This window comes from Scyliorhinus canicula, chromosome 21 (assembly GCF_902713615.1).
Source record: "Scyliorhinus canicula chromosome 21, sScyCan1.1, whole genome shotgun sequence".
NCBI classification, from domain to species: Eukaryota; Metazoa; Chordata; class Chondrichthyes; order Carcharhiniformes; family Scyliorhinidae; genus Scyliorhinus; species Scyliorhinus canicula.
Window position 1 is genome coordinate 42,189,367 of NC_052166.1, and position 22,267 is coordinate 42,211,633.

Sequence of the window (22,267 nt, forward strand, 5' to 3'; positions counted from 1 at the left end):
GATTGACGGTCGGAATGTCCATTGGTCCCCCGGTACACGGCGCCGCCCGTCCAGAATGGACCAATGGGTGAGGGAGGGGCGGGGCTTCCTCGAGCTGTCAGGTTAGGTTGCGCGGCGCGGCGCATGCGCGTCGCTGTGACCTTCCTCTCGTGGTTTGGGCCTGGGGCGCCGCGGCCGCAGCTTTGTTTCCCCCTGTTGGCTGTGAGCCGGGGGGAAAACATGGCCACCACCGAGCTGCCCGAGCTAAAGGAGCTAAATGTGCAAGAGGTGAACGTGTCGTCGGCGGTGCTGAAGGCGGCCGCCCACCACTACGGCTCGCAGTGCGACAAGCCCAACAAGGAGTTCATGCTGTGCCGCTGGGAGGAGAAGGACCCGCGGAAATGTCTGCAGGAGGGGAGGAAGGTCAACGAGTGCGCGCTGGACTTCTTCAGGTACTGGCCGCCTCCCCAGGGCAAAACCCCCCCCCCCCCTTCCCCTCCCACCCCCCCCCCCCTTCCCCTCCCACCCCCCCCCCCCCCCCCCCTCCCCTCCCACCCACAGCCAGGGGCTCGCAGCCGGCTCCTTCACCGCCCCCTTCGTCCGCCCGCGTCGCGGTGAAGGCCGCAAAGCCTCGGGCTGGATGGATTTCAGCCGCCATCGAAGTGGGAGCCAACCCCACCGTTGGTTGGGGAAGTTGGCTTTCATGCGGAGCTGTTTAATAAAGACGAGAAGAGAATATAAATCGAATCATTGAATGCCTTTGCTAACATTTTCAAAACTGCATCATCAATTTTGAGTTTACCGTGAATTGGTAAATGGGCTAAATGTTAAGGATAGTTCCATGCCACATGGAAACGTTGCTGGATGAAAATCCCAATTTGTCAGATGTTCTGATGAAGTCCATGTCATTAGCTATTATTCAATTTTATTTGGTAATTTGTTTGGGCTCCATTTGCCATCTTATTTACTCTGCTACGTCTCAAAAAGGCATAATGCCTGGGATGTTAATACTGGGGTGTATATTTGTGAGTTCACCTCCAACAACACTCAAAGATCAATCCCATCCAAGACAAAGCTACCTGCTTGATTCACACCCCTTCCACAAACATTCAATCCCTCCACTGATGAACGCTGGCAGCCGTGTGTGCCATCTACAAGATGAACTGAGCAATGTTCCTCAGACCCCACCCTCAAACCCATGACTGCTACCATCTAGAAGGGCAAGTGGAATTGATACCTGGGCACACCACCACCTGGAGTTTCTCCTCTGAGTCACTCACTATCCCGACTGCAGTGGTTCAAGATGATGGCTTGCCAGCACCTTCTCAAGGGACCTCAACTGTTCACATATGTTAATGATTTGGAGGAGGGAACTAAATGTATTATCTCCAAATTTACAGATTGGGTGGGAGGGTGAGCTGTGAGGAGGATGCAGAGATGTTTCAGTGGGATTTGGGCAAGTTGAAAAATGAAATGAAAATGAAAATCACTTATTGTCACGAGTAGGCTTCAAATGAAGTTACTGTGAAAAGCCCCTAGTCGCCACATTCCGGCACCTGTTCGGGAGGCTGTTACGGGAATCGAACCGTGCTGCTGGCTTGCCCTGGTCTGCTTTCAAAGCCAGCGATTTAGCCCAGTGAGCTAAACAGCCCCTGCAGAATGAGTGGGCATGTATATAACTGATGCAGTATAATATGGATAAATGTGAGATTCTCCACTTGGTAGCAAAAAATGCAGATTATTATTTGAATGGTGTAAATTGAGAGCTGGGTACTCAGTGAGATCTTGATGCCCTTGTGCTTTAGACGCTGAAAGTAAGTGTGCAGGTATAGCAGGCAAATGGCCTCCACAACGAGAGGATTTGAGTAATCTTTATTAGTGTCACAAATAGGTTTACATTAACACTGCAATGAAGTTACTGTGAAAATCTCCTAGTTGCCACCACATTGCCTGTTTGGGTATATTGAGGGAGAATTCAATATGCAATTTACCTGACAAGCACTTCTTTCGGGGCTTTTGGAAGAAAACCTGAGCACCTGGAGGAAATCTACCCACACCCCACACACTGACACAAACCGGCAATCAAACCCAGGTACCTGGAACTGTGAAGCAACAGTGCTAACCACTGCTACCATGCCGCCCATGTATAGGAATGGCGATGTTTTTCAGCAATTGTATAGGGCATTGGTGAGGCCACACCTGGAGTATTGCGTGCAGTTTTGGTGACCTTATCTGAGGAAGAATGTTCTTGCTATGGAGGGAGTGCAGCGAAGGTTTACCAGGCTGGTTCCTGGGGTGGTGGGACTGTCATATGAGGAGAGTCTAAATCAGTTAGGACAATTTTCATGGAAGTTTAGAAGAGTGAAAGGGGATGTCCGAAACGAACAAAGTTCTAACAGGATTAAACAGGGTGGATTCAGAAAGAATGTTCCCGAAGGTGGGCGAGGATAGTTTGAGGATAAGGGGTAAACAGTTTAGGACTGTGGTGAGGAGAAATTTCTTCACCCACAGTGGTGAATCTGTAGAATTCGTTATCACAGATAGTAGTCAAGGCCAAAATGTTCAAGAAGGAATTAGATATAGCTCTTGGGGCTAAAGGGATATGGGGGGAGGCGGGATCAGGATATTGAACTTGATGATCAGCCATGTTCATAATGAATGGCGGAGCAGGCTTGAATGGGCTCCTGCTTCTATTTTTTATGTAACTAGGGAAGGACCATAAATGCTGGCCTAGCCAGTGACACCCATAATCCTGTAAATTAAATTTAAAAAACAAAAATAACTTGCCACCTGCCTCTCCCAGGCCTGTCCATATTTGCAGGACAGCTGTCAGGAATATGACAGTTCCCTGTAAGAGTGCAGTTTAGCTCCAACACTCCAGCTCAACACCATTCAAGACAAAGTAGCGAGCATAATTAGCACTCCATCCGCCAACTTGGACTTTTGCTCCTTCCACCAACTCATGGTGGCAGCTGCGTACCATCCAGAAAATGCCTGACGAGTTGTGACAATGCTTCTTTACATGATCTAAACTGGCAACTTCTCCCACATAGCAATACCACGGCAGAAGATACATTGGAAGACCATTCACCAGGGCAGGAGATACATTGGAAGGCCATCCACCAGGGCAGGAGGTACATTGGAACATCACCCACCTGCATGTTTCCCTTCAAGTCACATACCATCTTGACTTGGAACTGCATCAGTACTTCACTGTCACTGGATCAAAATCTTCCTAACAGCACTGTGGATGCACCTGGAGCACATGGAGTGCAGGGTTGAAGAAGATGGCTCATTGCCCATCCTAATTGTCCTTGACAAGGTGGCAATAAATGCTGACGTTGCTAGCTGTGTTTCCACCTCATCACTGTTGAATAAAGCCCCTCAGCTGTGCCGCTTAGTGTGCTTCAGAACAGCAGCTTTTGCTGCAGCAGTGATATTTTTCTATTTTCCACTACAGCTATCCTGTGGCCTCTGTGAGATTGGCAATTAGTGGCAATTTTGTGCTCCGTGTGGGTTGAGTTTAGCCAAACTCATTTCAGTTATAGCTCTTAGAGCTAGAAGACAGGAACTTTCATTTCACTAAATAGGACTGGATTCCAACCAGGTCTCAGAGGTGAGAGACCAGTAGCTAACTTAATATTCCGCTCAGTTTGCCATAGTGAATATTTTGGATTGTTTTTCCTGAGACTTTCTTCTACGTGAGGCAGGTTAAAGGAAAAAATGTTCAATGACCAATCAGTGGGATTATATAACTGCTGCATGTACCTCCCAAATGTAACATTTTCATGGTTGAGTAGTATTTGTTTCATTTTTCAGCTTTTGACAATGTTAATTGGCGCTTGGGACAAAGTGAAGGTGAATCCATATCACGCTATAAGAATGTCTCAATTGACAAACATTTTAATGCTGTACGAGGCATGTGAGAATTATTTGAACCTTTATGATGGAAAGTTTAATATCTTGCTATCTTCCAGTTGTTTCTTGCTGTCCATAACATCACGTGTTACTTTGATTTAATGTTGAAGTAATCTTCTGGAACTGTCTTAATGTTGACTTATTTTCATTGGAAACAGAATTGCTCATTTTCAAAATGTTTTTCTTGTGTAGGAAGGTAAAAACCCACTGCAGCGAGCCCTTCACAGAGTACTGGACATGCCTTGATTATAGCAATCTGCAAGAGTTCCGTCGATGCCGCAAGCAACAAGATGCTTTTGATAACTGTGTGCTGGACAAACTGGGCTGGGTTCGACCAGACCTAGGAGAACTCTCAAAGGTAAGGTTAATTATTTTAACTTTACCTAAAACTGAGAATTACGGACAGTTGGAGTTTTCCTCTTTATTGTGAGGACAATGGTAGAAAGATGAACTTGAGTTTTAAAGTTCCTTGTATTGGAACATAGGAATTCGGAGCAGAAGTTGCCACTTTAGCCCTTCGAGCCTGCTCCGCCATTCAATCAGATCATGGCTAATCCCTTTCTGGTCTCAAATCCACCTCCCCACCTGTTGTCCATATCCCTTTAACCTGTTTTTTAATCCAAAATATATCTATCTCTTGAAAACATTTAATGACTCCGATTCCACCGCACTGTGGGGCTCAGGGCCTGGTGATTCAGAAAGTGGAAGAAGCAGGGGTTGGGGGGGGGGGTTCACAAAGAGCGGATGGCCTTGTTGAGATGGAGTTGGGGATGGTTTTGGACAGCCAGAAGATGATGAGAGAAATTGGAGGACCTGGAGAATCACTCCAGGAGACAGATCTTGAGGATCGTCAGGATACCTGAGGGCATTAAATGGAGCGCCAAGAATGTGGCAGGGATGTTGGAGCAGTTGATGGGGGAGGGGGTCTTTAACCGACCCCTTGGGGTAGATGGGTGCACAGGGCACTGAGAAGAAGGCCACAGGTGCTGGAGCAGCCGAGGACGATGGTTTTACAGCTGCATCGTTCCTTGGACAAAGAAAAGATCCTGAAATGGGTGAGACAGGCCAGGAGGGCACCTGGGAAGGGAGTGAGTTTGCCAAGACCTGGGTGTGGAGTTGGCAAAGAGGGTAGTGTTTGACAGGATAAAGCCTGTCCTCTTCAAGAAGGGGGTGAAATTTGGAGTTTTGTACCCTGTCCGCTTGTGGGTGACTCATCAGATGCAGGAGCTTTAGTTTGACTTGCCACGTTGGCTTTAAGGGACCATGGACTGGGAGGAGTATAAGGTCTCTGAGCTTTGGAGAGAAATTGTTGCCAATGGTTAAGTGTAGGGGTTATTTTACTGTTGGTTTCGATGGGGGAGCGGTGATAGTGAGTGTGCTTTTTGTTCTTTGTTTGTTGGTGGGTGGGGAGAGCTGGAGGCCTTTGTTTGGGGCCACCGTGCCAGCTGGGCTGGCTAGTTAACAGAAGTAAAGCTGGGGCGGGGTGGTCGGCAGGAGGAATGTGTGGGGGGAGGCGGGGGTGTAGATGGGGTTGATTCTTTGGGAGTGATGGGGGGGGTGGTTGCTGACATGGGTGCAGTTGATGTGGCACAGTTGGGAAGGGAGAGATGGCGGCGGACATCCGATGGCAGGCTCGGTGGAGTGCGTAATGCAGTCCGGGGGCTGGCTCAAAAAGGAGTATGGCTGATCGGCGGGGTAAGGGGGTGGGGATCCCCCTGACTAGGCTAGTCACGAGAAAAGTGAGGGCTGAATGAGCTGGTTAAACAGTCACGCGTCTTCACGCATTTGAGGAACTTTAAGGCGGACATGGTGTTTTCACAGCAGACACACCTAAAGCTTTGTGATCAGATGAGGCTGAGGAAGGGATGGGTGGGATATGTGTTTCACTCGGGGCTGGATATGAAGACGAGTGAAGTGTTGATTAACACATGGGTGGTGTTTGAGCTGGGGAGAACTGTGGCAGATCCGGTGGTCGATATGTGGTGGTTAGTGGGAAATTGGAAGGGATGTCGGTGGTCTTGGTAAGTGTTTATGCCCCAAATTGGGATGATGTGGATTTTATGAGGCGGGTGTTGGGAAACATTCCAGACATAGACACATGCACCGATTGATTATAGGGGTAGAATTTAATATTGTCCTGGACCGAAGTGTGATTGAGTCAGTGTTGGCAGTGGCTAGGGAGCTGAGGGGGTCCATGGAATGCAAATGGGGCTGCTATTCGGGGCTACGTGAACGACACGTGGGCGGTCACAGCCGCCACATGTGAGAGGCACTCAGGCTGTAGTTAGAGGGGAGTTATATTTTGATTTGGGCACACATAGGAGGATGGAGCAGGAGGAGAGGGCAAAACTGGTTGAGAAGATCTTGATGGTGGATACGAGGTATTCAGTAGAGCCGGAGGCAGGGTTGCTGAAGGAGAGACAGAGACTCCTGATGGAGTTTGGGTTATTGTCTACGGGGGAAGGGGGTGGGCATTTGCGGGGGCCAGTTTACGAGAACATGGAGAAGGCTTGGGATGCTGGCCAATTGAGGAAGCAAGTCGCTTGGGAGATCTGTAGAGTGAGAGACAAGGGGGGTTATGGTGGTAATGGACGTGGAGGGGGTGAATGGGGTATTTGAGGCCTTTTATAGGAGGTGGAGTCGGAGCCACCGATGGGGGAAGAGGGGATGGGACGGTTCCTGGAGGGGTTGGAGTTCTCTAAGGGCGAAGAGGGGTGGGTTCAGGGTCCGGGGGCCCCGATTGTTGAGGGAGGTGGTGGATGGCATGGGGACAATGCAGGCGGGGAAGGCCCTGGAGCCGAATGGGCTTCAGTTGAGTTGTATAAAAAGTATGGGGCGGAGCTGGGGCCACCTCTGGTGAGGACCTATAACAAGGTGAGGGAGAGTGGGAACTCCCCCTACTCTATCGCAGGCATCAATCTCCCTGATCTTAAAGAATAATAAAGACCCGGTGTGGTGTGGGTTGTACCGCCTGCTATCATTACTGAATGTCAATGCCAAGTTATTGCCGAAGGTGCTTGCATTGCGGATTGAGGACTGTGTGCAGGGGTGAATGTGCAGAGGCTACTTACCATGATTATGATATGGGCAGGAGGTTTGAGGTGGTGGTGGTAATGGACGCAGAGAAGGCATTTGACAGTGTGTAGTGGGTGTATCTGTTTGAGGTACTAGGACGGTTCAGGTTCAAACAGGGGTTTGTGGATTAGGTCCGATTGCTGTGCAAGATGCCGGCAGTGAATGTGCAGATGAACTGAGGGAGTTTGGGATATTTTGGACTTTATCACAGGACGATGCAGTGGTGTCTGCTCTCTCTGATGTTAGCCTTGACAATGGCACTTAGGGCGTCAAAGAATTGGAGAGGGCTAGGGGGGGCTGCTGAACATGATGTTTCGCTGTTTGCGAATGACTTGTCATATATTTCAGACCCGTTGGGCAGCATTGGGGGGGGATGATTATGGAGATCTTGGGTGAATTTGACCAGTTTTTGGGATACAAATTAAACATGGGAAAGTGTGAGGTGTTCCAGATCGATGCCAGAGGGCAGGAGAGGAGATTAGTGGAGTTGCCGTTTAGGGTGGTGGGGACAAGTTTCAGGTACCTTGGTATTCAGGTGTCATGGAGCTGGGCCCAGTTGCATAGATTGAGCTTGACTCGATTGGTGAAGGGGATGAAGGCGGATTTTGTTGCTGGCTGGGTGGGTGCAGGCAGTGAAAATTACGGTGCTGCCTAAGTTTCTGTTTATGTTTCAGAACCTCCCTGTCTTTGTCCCAAGTCTTATTTTTAGGAAAGTCAATGGGTTGATCTCGATGGGTGGAGAAGGCCTGCAAATGATGTGGGCTTTTTTGGATCAGGGGGAGGGGGTGGTGCTGGCATTGCTGAACTTGATAAATTATTGGGAGGCAAACATTGCGATGGTGAGGAAATGGGCAATGGAGGAGAGATCGGTTTGGGGGTGGGTGGATGCGGCATCGTGTAGGAGAACGGGTTTGAGGGCTTTGTGGTTGGTGCTTTTGCCGTTTTCACCAGCCACGTGCTCGTGAGCCCAGTGGTGGTGTCAGCTTTGAAGTTGTGGGGGGAGTGTAGGCCGCAATTGGTGTTGGAGAGTATGTCCTTGTGGGTGCTGATGTGTGACAACCATAGGTTTGTGCCGGCGAGGCTAGATGCGAAGTTCGGGGCGTGGCAGCAGGAGGGGTTCGAGTACTTTAGGGACTTGTTTGTAGGGGGAAAAATTGTGGGGCTGAAGGAGTTGGAGGGATTGTATGAGTTGCCCAAGGAGAATGGTTTAGGTACCTGCAGGATCGGGATTTTGTGAGGAGAGAGGTGCCGTTCTTCCCGGGGCTGCTGTAAGCAAGCTCTTGACGGAGGACATATTAGGGGAAGGAAAGGTGTTGGGTATTTATAAGGAACTGATGGAGAGGTAGGGTGCCCTGGTGGAGGATGTTAAGCACAAATGGGAAGGGGAGCTGGGTGCTGGATATGGGCTGAGTTCTTGCAGAGGGTGAATGTGTCCTCGTATGCAAGGTTAAGCCGTAATCATTTTAAAGTGGTATATAGGGCCCATATGATGGTGTCAAGGATGAACAAGTTCCTTGCGGGGGGTAATAGATAGATGTGGGTGGTTCGCGCGGGGTAGAGGATCAGCTGACTGGTAGAAGGCAGAGAGTGGGGATAAAGGGGTCTTTTTCAGGATGGCAGCCGGTGACTCGTGGTGTGTCTCAGGGGTCAGTGCGGGGGGGGCGGGGGGGTGCGAATCACGTCCACAAGTTCTGGGCTTGTCTAAGACTGAGGGGTTGTTTATTGGGTTGATGTGTTCTTTTGATATTTTGGATTACTTTGTTTATTTTTATTAAATGCCTTAAATAAAAATATATATTTTTAAAATAGTGTAACTAGGGAAGGGGCTGTACTGGACCTGGTGTTGAGGAATGAGCCCAGCCAGGTGGTTAAAGTTCCAATAGGGGAGCATTTTGGAACAGTGGCCATGATTCCGTAAGTTTTAAGGTACTTGTGGATAAGGACAAGAGTAGTCATCAGGTGAAGGTGCTAAATTTGGGGAGGCTAATTACAACAATATTAGACAGGAACTGAGGAATTTAGATTGGTGGCGGCTGTTTGAGGGTAAATCAACATTTGACATATGGGAGTCTTTTAAACATCAATTGATGAGAATTCAGGACTGGCATATTCCTGTGAGGATGAAGGATAAGTATGGCAAATTTTGGGAACCTTGGATCACGGGGGATATTCTGAGCCTAGTCAAAAAGAAAAGCATTAGTAAGGTCTAGAAGGCAGAGAACAGACCAAGCCCTTGAAGAATATGAAGAAAGTAGGAAGGAACTGAACCAAAGAGTCAGGAGGGCCAAATTCTTGGCAAACAGGATTAAGGAGAATTCAAAGCATTTTATACGTTTTTAAAGTGAAAGAGGTGGCCAGGGAAAGGGTGGGCCCAGTCCAGGACAAGAGGGAATCTATGCATGGAGCCAGAGGAAATGGGTGAGGTACTAAATGAGTACTTTGCATCACTCTTCATCAAAGAGAAGGACCTGGTGGATGATGAGTCTAGGGATGGGTGTGTAGATAGTCTGGCTCATGTCGATATCAAAAAGGAGGCGGTGTTGGGCATCTTGCATTAAGGTAGATAAATCCCCAGGGCCTGGTGGGATCTACCCCAGAATACGGAGGGTGGCAAGGGAGGGAATTGCTGGGGCCTTGACAGAAATCTTTATATCGTCATTTACTACAGGTGAGGTCGCAGAGACCGGAGAAAAGCCAATGGTGTTCCTTTGTTTAAGAAGGCTAACGGGGATAATCCAGGAAATTATATGCCGCTTTACGTCGGTGGTAGGGAAATTATTGGAGATGATTCTTAGGGACAGAATTTACTCACATTTGGAAACAAATGGACTTATTATCGATGGGCAGCATAGTTTTGTGAAGGGAGAGATCGTGTCTCATTAATTGAGCGAGTTTATTTTTGAGAAAGTGACGTAGGTGATGGAAGAAAGGGAACGGGATGCTGCCTACATGGACTTCAGTAAAGCCTTTGTCAAGGTCCCTCGTGGCAGACTGGTACAAAAGGAGATGTCAGACAGGATCAGAGGAGAGCTGGCAAGATGGATACAGAACTGGCTCAGTCATAGAAGACAGGGTAGTGGTGGAAGGGTGCCTTTCTGAATGGAAGGTTCTGACTAGTGTTCTGCTGGGATCAGTGCTTGGGCCTTTGTTGCTCGTAGTGTATATAAATGATTTGGAGGAAGATGTAGCTGGTCTGATTAAGTTTGCGGATGACACAAAGGTTGGAGTTGCGGATAGTGATGAGGATTGTTAGTTATACAGCAGGATATAGATCAGTTGGAGACTTGGGCGGAGAAATGCAAATGAGTTTAAACCGGACAAATGTGAGGTAACGCATTTTGGCAGGTTTAATGCAGGTGGGAATTATTCAGTAAATGGCAGAACCCTGAGGGGTATTGACAGGCAGAGAGATATGTGCATACAGGTCCATAGATCACTGAAAATGGCAACGCAGGTGGATAAGGTTGTCAAGAAGGCAGACAGCATGCTTGCCTTCATCAGTCAGAACGTTGAGTCTAAAAATTGGCCAGTCATGCTGCAGTTGTACAGAACCTTGGGCTACATACAATTATGGTCGCCACACTACCAAAATGATGTGGAGGATTTAGAAGAGGTTTACCAGGATGCTGCCTGGTCTGGAGGGTATTAGCTATGAAGAGAGGTTGGATAAACTCAGATTATTTTCACTGGAACGACAAGAGGTTGAGGGGTGACCTGATAGAGATTTACATGAGTGGCATGGACAGATGCTTTTTACCAGGGTGGAAAAGTCAATTACTAAAGGTCATGGGTTTGAAGGTGCAAGGGGTAAAGTTTAAGGGACGTGTGCGAGACACGTATTTTAAACAGAGGGTGGTGAGTGCCTGGAACGTGCTGCCGGGGAAGTGGGTGAAAGCAGATACTATATAGTGACGTGTAAGAGGCATCTTGACAAATACATGAATAGGATGGGACCCGGAAGTGCAGAAGGTTTTAGTTTAAACAAGTGTCGTGATCGGCGCAGGCTTGGAGGGCCGAGGGGCCTATGCTGTACTGTTTTTTGTAGCTTTAGTCCCATTAATTTCTCCAGTACTATTTATTTACTTGTACTAATTTCTTTAAAATCCTCACTCTCATTTAAGAGTTTCCCATTCCCATAATAATGGTTTCCCATTATTTTCGACATTTATTTTTGCTTTTCTATCCAGAAAACAAGGGGCGTTTGTTTAATAATCTCTTGCCACTTCTTTATTCTCATTCATAATTTTGCCTGTTGAGAAACCCATGTTTTCTTTCACTAATCTATTTTTAATACCATAGAAGCTTTCACTACTTAGTTTAATGTCTCTTTAGTTCATTTGTCTTCCATTTTCTCTCCATCAATTTCACGATAATCCTTTACTAAATTCTAAAATCCTTCCAGTCCTCAGGCTTACCATTTGTTGGCAATGCTTTATCCTCTTCTTTGATTTTAATGTTATCTTTAACTTCATAGCCATGATAGGATCACCTTCCTCATGGTGGTATTTATTACTTAACAAAATTCATATTTATTTTGAACTATGAATTAATATTTTTAAATGTTTGCACTTGCTTATCTGCTATTCTTTTCATCTAACTTCCCAATTTTCCTTTGCCAGTGTGCCCCTCGTACCCATCCATGTCTTTTGCTTTGTTCAGATTTAAGACCTAGTATTGGAGTTCACTAAATTGCTTGCAAATTCAATATAAAATGCAGATTGTGATCATTCCTCATCTGAGGCTTCTGAACTGTATGGTTATTAGTTTAACCCTGTCCAATTGTACAGTTTGAGATCCGAAATAGTCTGTTCCCTCGTTGGTTCCTTGATATATTCATCCAGAAAACTGCCGTTAATATGTTCAATTAACTCATCCTCCACATTATTACTGCAAATTTGGTTTGCCAACTCTATATGGGAATCAAAGTCCCCCATTATTACTGTACTCTCCTTGTCGCATGCACCTCTACTTTCAAGATTTAAACTACCCATCACTGCAACCACTGTTTAGGCTAATAAACTATTTCCAGCAGAGATTTCTAACCCTCACTGTTTCTCGGCTCTTGCCAAATGTGAATCGGCATCTTGATTTTCTGAATTCAAATCCTTTCTCTCAACTGCCTTTATCCCATCCTTTTCGTATCAGTCATACTCCCACCCCCATTTTTCTACTTTGCCTCACTCTTCTGCAAATCGAGTATCCTGGATATTATTTGGTTTACACCCTTGGTCACTACAACCATATCTGATATTAGATCAAACCCATTTAATGCCACATCTGCTATTAATTATGAATGCTTCATACATTCAAACAATTTTCAAATTAACTGTTTTCTTTTAACCCTTGGTGTCAACTTTGTCACTTTTGTTGTTAAGCTCTTTGCCCATTCCTGACACATTCAGCTTATTTTCCCCAAATTGCTGGTTTCTGCACAGCCTTCTGGCTGCTGTTGAATTTACTCTTTCTTTTGAATCCTCTCATCTGAATGTATGAAAGGCTAGAGGTGTTTAAATCCCAAATATTTAAATTCCAATTGCACTAGAATTTGATGTTCAAAGACCATATCTTGGGAAGTGAATTTTGCTGTACACTGTTAAAGTATTTTTATATGTCAATTTTAAACCCATGGATAGATTATTTGGTGTCTGGTAATTTAGCCCCCTTAACTGCCCAAGTGATGGTAAAGCACTGAATTTTTTAAACACGTTAGTAAAATTGTCAGAATTTTAAATTACTCTTTTAAACATGAGTATGTTAACATTTGTGGTATTTACTATACTGACAGATACTCTGTTATGGCTGTGTTAAATAGCACAAAACTTGTCCTGTACCATTTTAAGGTGATATGGAAGACACTTGTTCCAAACTCGTAGATTACATGAAAATAAAGATGTGTTGTATATAATGATACAAGTGATGAATCCAGCCACTGGGTCAGTGCAAGGTTTAATCCCTGATATTATATATCTACCACCAAGTAGTAATTTGCATTGATTATTGACCCTTTATAAAAAAAAATTTAGAGTACCCAATTTTTGTCCAATTAAGGGACAAAGGACAATTTGGCATGGCCAATCTCAACCTGCACACCTTTGTGTGGGGATGTGGGGGTGAGATCCATGCACGGATGGGGAGAATGTGCAAAGTCCTCATAGACAGTGACCCGGGGCAGGGATTAAATCCGGGTCCTCGGAGCCATGCTAATCACTGCACCACCATGCTGCCCTTGATGCTTTTTACCTGAATGGATTTCTGAACCTTTTTTTTTAACCTGAATGGATTTGTTTTGGGGCAACTTTTTTTTAACTTGCAATGAGAAACTTTTCTCTCTTTCTGTCTTTCTCCTCTTCTTCTCTCTCTCTCTCTCCTCTCCCCCCCCCATCAAGATATTTTCTGTTCTTTTGATGCATGATTTTTGCTTCTTTCATACATTCTCTTTTAAATCAGTGGGTCCTGTGGCATATTGCTAGCAGACTCGTATACATACCACTTCAGAGTTCCTCAGCTGGCTTGTCTGTCATCCAGCTATAAATATTTTTTGGAATTTTCAGGAACTATTTGCCAGTACACTCCTCCTCAGAGAACTGAACCCAATGTTAATAGTTGTGAGAAAAACAATTCTGTGCTAACATTGGGCATCAAGCCAAAGTTTTTCTCCATTTCATATCACTAGGCTTCACTATTTATATGTTTAATCTTGTATTTAGTGAATTGTGACTATTTGTTGTTTTTAACCTGTTAGACTACAGTAACATTGAGCATGATTTAAATTTTAAGATGTACAACTAAGTTCAATTTGTAATACAAACTGGACGGGTTCAGCTCAGTTGGCTGGACAGCTGGTTTGTGATGCAGTGTGAGGCCAGCAGCGCAGGCTCAATTCCCATACCAGCTGAGGTTATTCATGAAGGTCTTGCTTTCTAAACTTGCCCCTCGCCAGAGTTCTGGTGATACTCAGGTTAAATCACCACCAGTCAGCCCCCCCCCCCCCGCAAAGGGGAAAGCAGCTTGTGGTCATCTGGAACTATGGCGACTTTACATTTGGTAGTAATGATGGCATTGCTATTTTGTGTATAGTCAAACTTCTGTCCCTGATCTGTCCTTCCCTCCAGATGCTCGAAAATTGCCTGTGCGTTTACCCATGAAACTTGATAAATATTTTATCTTTTATTTTTTTAATACATTTAGAGTACCCAATTCATTTTTTCCAATTAAGGGGCAAGTTAATGTGTTCAATCCACCTACCTTGCACATCTTTGGGTTGTGGGGGTGAAACCCACGCAAACACGGGGAGAATGTGCAAACTCCACACGGACAGTGACCCAGAGCCGGGATCGAACCTGGGACCTCGGCACCATGTGACTGCAGTGCTACCACTGAGCCACCGTGCTGCCCGAAACTTGATAAATATATACAGCTTTTTTAGGCACAAGATGGCAACTGAACTGGGAGAGAGATTTATTGAACAGAACCGTCTAGGACCAGCCATGTGAGATCACAGCAAAATTGCATGGGAAAAAGTTAGATTGCAGTTCTGGCATTTATCCTTGTAAATTTACGAAGTTAAGCATGTTGAGGAAAGGTAAACAGGCTGTGTCTCTTTTTCTTGAAGAGAGAAAGTTGAAGGGTGACCTTCCCCCCCCCCCCCCTCGCTTTCTCCCCCTGCCTTCTCGCTTTCTTCCGCCTCCTCTCGCTTTCTCCCCCCTCCCCTCGCTTTCTCCCCCCTCCTCTCCCTTTCTCCCCCCTCCTCTCCCTTTCTCCCCCCTCCTCTCCCTTTCTCCCCCCTCCTCTCCCTTTCTCCCCCCTCCTCTCCCTTTCTCCCCCCTCCTCTCCCTTTCTCCCCCCTCCTCTCCCTTTCTCCCCCCTCCTCTCCCTTTCTCCCCCCTCCTCTCCCTTTCTCCCCCCTCCTCTCCCTTTCTCCCCCCTCCTCTCCCTTTCTCCCCCCTCCTCTCCCTTCTCCCCCCTCCTCTCCCTTTCTCCCCCCTCCTCTCCCTTTCTCCCCCCTCCTCTCCCTTTCTCCCCCCTCCTCTCCCTTTCTCCCCCCTCCTCTCCCTTTCTCCCCCCTCCTCTCCCTTTCTCCCCCCTCCTCTCCCTTTCTCCCCCCTCCTCTCCCTTTCTCCCCCCTCCTCTCCCTTTCTCCCCCCTCCTCTCCCTTTCTCCCCCCTCCTCTCCCTTTCTCCCCCCTCCTCTCCCTTTCTCCCCCCTCCTCTCCCTTTCTCCCCCCTCCTCTCCCTTTCTCCCCCCTCCTCTCCCTTTCTCCCCCTCCCTCCCTTCTCCCCCCTCCTCTCCCTTTCTCCCCCTCCTCTCCCTTTCTCCCCCTCCTCTCCCTTTCTCCCCCTCCTCTCCCTTTCTCTCCCCCCTCCCTCCCTTTCTCCCCCCTCCTCTCCCTTTCTCCCCCTCCTCTCCCTTTCTCCCCTCCTCCCTTTCTCCCCCTCCTCTCCCTTTCTCCCCCCTCCTCCCCTTTCTCCCCCCTCCTCTCCCTTTCTCCCCCCCTCCCTCTCCCTTTCTCCCCCTCCTCTCCCTTTCTCCCCCCTCCTCTCCCTTTCTCCCCCCCCTCTCCCTTTCTCCCCCCTCCTCCCTTTCTCCTCCCCCCTCCTCTCCCTTTCTCCCCCCTCCCTCCCTTTCCCCCCCTCCCCTCCTTTCTCCCCTCCCCTCGCTTTCTCCCCCTCCCCTCGCTTTCCTCCCCCTCCCCTCGCTTTCTCCCCCTCCCCTCGCTTTCCTCCCCCTCCCCTCGCTTTCTCCCCCCTCCCCTCGCTTTCTCCCCCTCCCCTCGCTTTCTCCCCTCCCCTCGCTTCCTCCCCCTCCCCTCGCTTTCTCTCCCCCTCCCCTCGCTTTCTCCCCCTCCCCTCGCTTTCCTCCCCCTCCCCTCGCTTTCCTCCCCCTCCCTCCGCTTCTCCCCCTCCCCTCGCTTTCCTCCCCCTCCCCTCGCTTTCTCCCCCTCCCCTCGCTTTCTCCCCTCCCCTCGCTTTCTCTCCCCTCCCCTCGCTTTCCCTCCCCTCCCCTCGCTTCTCCCTCCCCTCCTTTCCTTTCTCCCCCTCCCCTCGCTTTCTCCCCCTCCCCTCGCTTTCTCCCCCTCCCCTCGCTTTCTCCCCCCCCCTCTCGCTTTCTCCCCCTCCCCCGCTTTTCCTCCCCCTCCCCCGCTTTCGCTCTCCCTCCCCCTCCCCTCGCTTTCTCCCCCTCCCCTCCTTTCTCCCCCCCCTCCCCTCGCTTCTCCCCCTCCCCTCGCTTTCTCCCCCTCCCCTCGCTTTCTCCCCCTCCCCTCGCTTTCTCCCCCTCCCCTCGCTTTCTCCCCCTTCCCCTCGCTTCCTCCCCCTCCCCTCGCTTTCTCCCCCTCCCCTCGCTTTCCTCCCCTCCCCTCCCCTCGCTTTCTCCCCCTCCCCTCGCTTTCTCCCCCTCCCCTCGCTTTCTCCCCCTCCCCTCGCTTTCTCCCCCTCCCCTCGCTTTCTCCCCCTCCCCTCGCCTTTCTCCCCCCTCCCCTCCCTTTCTCCCCCCTCCCCTCTCTTCTCCCCTCCCCTCGCTTTCCTCCCCCTCCCCTCCGCTCTTTCCTCCCCCTCCCCTCGCTTTCTCCCCCTCCCCCCGCTTTCTCCCCCTCCCCTCGCTTTCCTCCCCCTCCCCTCGCTTTCCCCCTCCCCCTCGCCCTCGTTTCCTCCCCCTCCCCTCCTTTCTCCTTCTCCCCTCCCCTCCTTCTCCCCCTCACCCTCGCTTTCCTCCCCTCCCCTCGCTTTCCTCCCCCTCCCCCTCGCTTTCTCCCCTCCCCTCGCTTTCCTCCCCCTCCCCTCGCTTTCTCCCCCTCCCCCTCGCTTCCCTCCCCTCGCTTTCTCCCCCTCCCCCTCGCTTTCTCCCCCTCCCCTCGCTTTCTCCCCCCCCCCTCGCTTTCTCCCCCTCCCCTCGCTTTCTCCCCTCCCCTCGCTTTCTCCCCCCCCCATCGCTTTCTCCCCCTCCCTCCCTCTCTTTCTCCCCCTCCCCTCGCTTTCTCCCCCCTCCCTCCCTCTCTTTCTCCCCCTCCCCTCTCTTTCTCCCCCTCCCCTCGCTTTTCTCCCCCTCCCCTCGCTTTCCCTCCCCCTCCCCTCGCTTTCCTCCCCCTCGCCCTCGCTTTCTCCCCTCCCCTCGCTTTCTCCCCCTCCCCCTCGCTTTCTCCCCCTCCCCTCGCTTTCTCCCCCTCCCCTCGCTTTCCTCCCCCTCCCCTCGCTTTCTCCCCCTCCCCTCGCTTTCTCCCCCTCCCTCGCTTTCCCATATCGGCTTTCCTCCCCCTCCCTCGCTTTCCTCCCCCTCCCCTCGCTTTCCCTCCCCCTCCCCTCGCTTTCCCCCCTCCCCCTCGCTTTCTCCCCCTCCCCTCGCTTTCTCCCCCTCCCCTCGCTTTCTCCCCCCCCCCTCGCTTTCTCCCCCTCCCCTCGCTTTCTCCCCCTCCCCTCGCTTTCCTCTCCCCCTCCCCTTCGCTTTCTCCCCCCCCTCCCCCTCCCCTCGCTTTCTCCCCCTCCCCTCGCTTCCTCCCCCTCCCCTCGCTTCCTCCCCCTCCCCTCGCTTTCTCCCCCTCCCCTCGCTTTCTCCTCCCCTCCCCTCGCTTTCTCCCCCTCCCCTCGCTTTCTATCCCCCTCCCCTCGCTTTCCTCCCCCCTCCCTCGCTTTCTCCCCCTCCCCTCGCTTTCTCCCCCTCCCCTCGCTTTCTCCCCCTCCCCTCGCTTTCTCCCCCTCCCCTCGCTTTCTCTCCCCCTCCCCTCGCTTTCTCCCTCCCCTCCCCTCGCTTCTCCCCCTCCCCTCGCTTCTCCCCTCCCCTCGCTTTCTCCCCCTCCCCTCGCTTTCTCCCCCTCCCCTCGCTTTCTCCCCCTCCCCTCGCTTTCTCCCCCCTCCCCTCGCTTTCTCCCCCTCCCCTCGCTTTCTCCCCCTCCCCTCGCTTTCTCCCCCTCCCCTCGCTTTCTCCCCCTCCCCTCGCTTTCTCCCCCTCCCCTCGCTTTCTCCCCCTCCCCTCGCTTTCTCCCCCTCCCCCTCGCTTTCTCCCCCCCCCCTCGCTTTCTCCCCCTCCCCTCGCTTTCGCCCCCTCCCCTCGCTTTCGCCCCCTCCCCTCGCTTTCGCCCCCTCCCCTCGCTTTCTCCCCCTCCCCTCGCTTTCTCCCCCTCCCCTCGCTTTCTCCCCCTCCCCTCGCTTTCTCCCCCTCCCCTCGCTTTCCCCTCCCCCTCCCCTCGCTTTCTCCCCCCCCCTGCTTTCTCCCCCCCTCCCCTCGCTTTCTCCCCCTCCCCTCGCTTTCCCTCCCCCCCCCTCGCTTTCTCCCCCTCCCCCCTTCTCCCCCTCCCCTCGCTTTCTCCCCCTCCCCTCGCTTCTCCCCCTCCCCTCTCTTTCTCCCCCTCCCCTCGCTTTCCTCCCCCTCCCCTCTCTTTCTCCCCCTCCCCTCGCTTTCTCCCCTCCCCTCGCTTTCTCCCCCTCCCCTCGCTTTCTCCCCCTCCCCTCGCTTCCTCCCCCCCCTCCCCTCGCTTTCTCCCCCTCCCCCTCGCTTTCTCCCCCTCCCCTCGCTTTCCCCCCCTCCCCTCGCTTTCCCCTCCCCCTCCCCTCCTTTCTCCCTCCCCCGCTTTCTCCCCTCCCCTCGCTTTCTCTCCCCTCCCCTCGCTTTCTCTCCCCTCCCCTCGCTTTCTCCTCTCTCCCCCCTCCCCTCGCCTTTCTCCCCCCTCCCCTCGCCTTTCTCCCCCCTCCCCTCGCCTTTCTCCCCCCCTCCCCTCGCCTTTCTCCCCCCCCCCCTCGCCTTTCTCCCCCCTCCCCTCGCCTTTCTCCCCCCTCCCCTCGCCTTTCTCCCCCCCTCCCCTCGCCTTTCTCCCCCCTCCCCTCGCCTTTCTCCCCCTTTCCCCCCTCCCCTCGCCTTTCTCCCCCCTCCCCTCGCCTTTCTCTCTCCCCCCTCCCCCCTCGCCTTTCTCCCCCCTCCCCTCGCCTTTCTCTCCCCCTCCCCTCGCCTTTCTCCCCCCTCCTCTCTCGCCCTTTCTCCCCCCTCCTCTCGCCTTTCCTCCCCCTCCTCTCGCCTTTCTCCCCCTCCTCTCGCCTTTCTCCCCCCTCCTCTCGCCTTTCTCCCCCTCCTCTCGCCTTTCTCCCCCCTCCTCTCGCCTTTCTCCCCCCCTCCTCTCGCCTTTCTCCCCCCCTCCTCTCGCCTTTCTCCCCCCCTCTCGCCTTTCTCCCCCCTCCTCTCGCCTTTCTCCCCCCTCCTCTCGCCTTTCTCCCCCCCCTCCCTCCTCTCGCCTTTCTCCCCCCCCCCCTCCCTCCTCTCGCCTTTCTCCCCCCCCCCTCCCTCCTCTCGCCTTTCTCCCCCCCTCCCTCCTCTCGCCTTTCTCCCCCCCCTCCCTCCTCTCGCCTTTCTCCCCCCCCTCCCTCCTCTCGCCTTTCTCCCCCCCCCTCCCTCCTCTCGCCTTTCTCCCCCCCTCCCTCCTCTCGCCTTTCTCCCCCCCCTCCCTCCTCTCGCCTTTTCTCTCCCCCCCCCCCCCTCCTCTCGCTTTTTCCCCCCCCCCCCCCCTCCTCTCGCTTTTTCCCTGCCCCCTCCCTCGCCTCCGCTCTGCTTTTTGGACTGGACAGCAAAACACTTAACTGGTTATCAAATGAACTGTATTTTAGAAGCTATAGCAAATCTTCAGAGCTCAGTCATTGCTTTGACAAGGAACCATTTTCAGAATGGTTTTACTATTTGTATTTTTAAGCGTTTCCTTTCTACTAATGTTTTGGTGAAATCTAGCTAATGATCTGTGTTACTAAGTTTTAGTACTGAAGTCTTTTGTACTTTCTGAAATTCAATGTTTTCACTTGTTCTGGCCTTGCATCTGAGGCATGCAATTCAATGGGAGTGTATTTGAGGAATGGGTATATTTGAACATACAGCTTACAGACATATCAAAATCTGAAGTTTGGGCCAAGTTGTGACAAATTGTACCATTCCATACTGTTTTTAGCAGTACTCGTCATCATGCACTCATAACCTGGAGTTAAGTTTGAAGTTTCCCTAATATCTACATACCTTGATGGATTGATGAATTTTCCCCAGCAGCTCTTGTAAGTGTACAAAATCTCCAGGGACTTTCTATGATGCAGTAAATTTGTTATTTGGCTTTGAAATAGGAGGGGTGTTGCTTCAGAAGTTCTTTCTATACTTTGGCATGCGTCCATGATAGCACTTTATAAACCTATGCAAGAACTCTCATAAAAGGCATTTTACAATTGAATGAATAGTATTGATGTAAATTGGGTCTGTTATATAAAAGATGTGATGACCTCTATTGTACGCTAGGTTGTAAATCAATCAGTTCATGGCCCACGGGAAAAAATGTTGTGCCAGATGACTAGATTTAACATGTTTCAATGCAAGACTGGGTCAGTTTTCTAAACAAACATCTTCCACTTGGATATAGAGTATTTTCAGTTTGCTGTAGTACAGTGCTAGTTACTGAGCTTTACAGCCTCAAATTGCCGTGTGGGTTGGGTATTAATCATTAAATGGTTCAAAAATTGAACTGGCAGATCCAAATGGCAATAACTAAATTATAAACAGTCATTTCTGGGAATGTGGTATGCGTCTTTAATCTTTGTAATGAACCTTTTGTCAGGGCTGAAGACAGGAGGGCTGGACTGTATTGTTCAACGGCCTCCGGTCATCCCAAAAAAAAATGAGTGCAAGTAGTACTGTTTTTTAAAAATTGCTTGCATGGTTAAACTTTAGCAATAGGCAGTGCCCTGCAAAGATTTGACTGACCAAGTGACCCTGTCAACACAGATATTTGACTGACCAAGTTAGTGTAGTTTGATAAGTACAGGCAATGTGGCTGTCACTAATCTTAATTCAGATTTGATCTGGTGTGAGAATTAATTGTGGTGTGTAAGGGTGTTGCAGTAAAGGAAATTTGTGTTTGACGTGGTTTCACAGTTATTGATCTTTGCAATATTGTTAAAGATTAGTTAATGCTTCCTAATAGGTGATTTCCTACATTTCATTATAGTAAGGAAAAGAACACTATTTTGTGTGACATAGATGTATGAATTATGCAGTGCATCTTTGAGAAGAGTATTTCATCGTTGGTTCAATTCATTGTTTGTTTTGTATTCTATAGGTCACCAAGGTGCAGACAGATCGGCCAATTCCTGAGAATGTCTATCACTCCAGGCCAAGGCCAGAGCCTAACCCAGTCATTGAAGGGGAGTTACAACCTGCCAAATATGGCAGCAGACTCTTCTTCTGGAACTGGTGAAGGATGAAGCAATGCCACACATTCAGAGACTGAAGAATTTAAATAATTTTGTGATTGCAGCAAGCCAAGTGGGTGTTAAAAATACCTGGGGCTGGTTGTACCACTGATATCCTTATCATTGATGTATACAAATAATGTTCAGAGAAATAAAAATATTTAACCATGCCTTTGAAGCTTTTGTTGCCCATCCCTTATTGCCTTAAGTGGCTTGCTGACCATTTCAGAATCTGGAGTCACATGTAGGCCAGACCAGGTAAGGATGGCAGACTTCCTTCCCTAAAGGATATTAGTGAACCTGGTGGGGTTTTACGACAGTGGTCATCATTAGACTTTTAACTTTATTGAATTCAAATTTCGCATTCTGTGGTGAGATTCAAACCCAGGACGCCAGAGCAATACCCTGGGTCTCTGGATTACTGGTGCAGTGACAATAAGACTACACCACCACCTCCTTACTATGATTCTCTTTCCACTTCCCCAACATGTATAAACCCAACAAAACCTGCTAGCATTTATACAGCAAGTTTAACCCAGTCAAGTGTCCCAAGGCACTTAGTATTGTCAACCAAATTTGACACTTTGGAAACATGAGGAGATATTAGAACATGCAGTAAGAAGCAGGTTTTGAGCAATGTTTTCATAGAGGTAGAGAGGATTATGGACGGAATTCCAGAGCTTAGGGCCTCTGCAGCTGAAGACACGGCTACCAATAGTGGAACAATCAAAATTAGGGTTGCTCAAGGGTCCAGAATTGGAGAAGGTTACAAAGATGGGGAGAATAGATATCATAGAGTTTGCAGTTCAGAAGGAGGCCATTCGGCCCATCGAGTCTGCACCGGCTCTTGGAAAGAGCCCCCTACCCAAGATCAACACCTCCACCTTATCCCCATAACCCAGTAACCCCACCCAACACTAAGGGCAATTTATCATGGCCAATCCACCTAACCTGCACATCTTTGGACTGTGGGGGGAAACCCACGCACACACGGGTAGGATGTGCAGACTCCACACAGACAGTGACCCAAGCTGGAATCGAACCTGGGACCCTGGAGCTGTGAAGCAATTGTGCTATCCACAAGGCTACCGGGA

The 22,267-nt window shown here is 50.2% G+C and overlaps 1 protein-coding gene across 2 annotated transcripts; it reads left to right on the forward strand.

Annotated features, from left to right (window-relative positions):
* Positions 1-110: 110 nt before the first annotated feature.
* Positions 111-21,351, forward strand: ndufa8 (NADH:ubiquinone oxidoreductase subunit A8). Of its 2 annotated transcripts, XM_038782151.1 has the most exons (4): positions 111-431; positions 4,090-4,255; positions 19,889-19,988; positions 21,041-21,351. In XM_038782151.1, exons 1-3 carry the CDS (start codon positions 124-126, stop codon positions 19,940-19,942), a joined length of 528 nt encoding a protein of 175 aa, XP_038638079.1. In that variant the 5' UTR covers positions 111-123; the 3' UTR covers positions 19,943-19,988; positions 21,041-21,351. The 2 variants fall into 2 exon arrangements, with proteins under 2 accessions (XP_038638079.1, XP_038638078.1); XM_038782150.1 differs by lacking the exon at positions 19,889-19,988 and having other exon boundaries at positions 116-431.
* Positions 21,352-22,267: the final 916 nt, after the last annotated feature.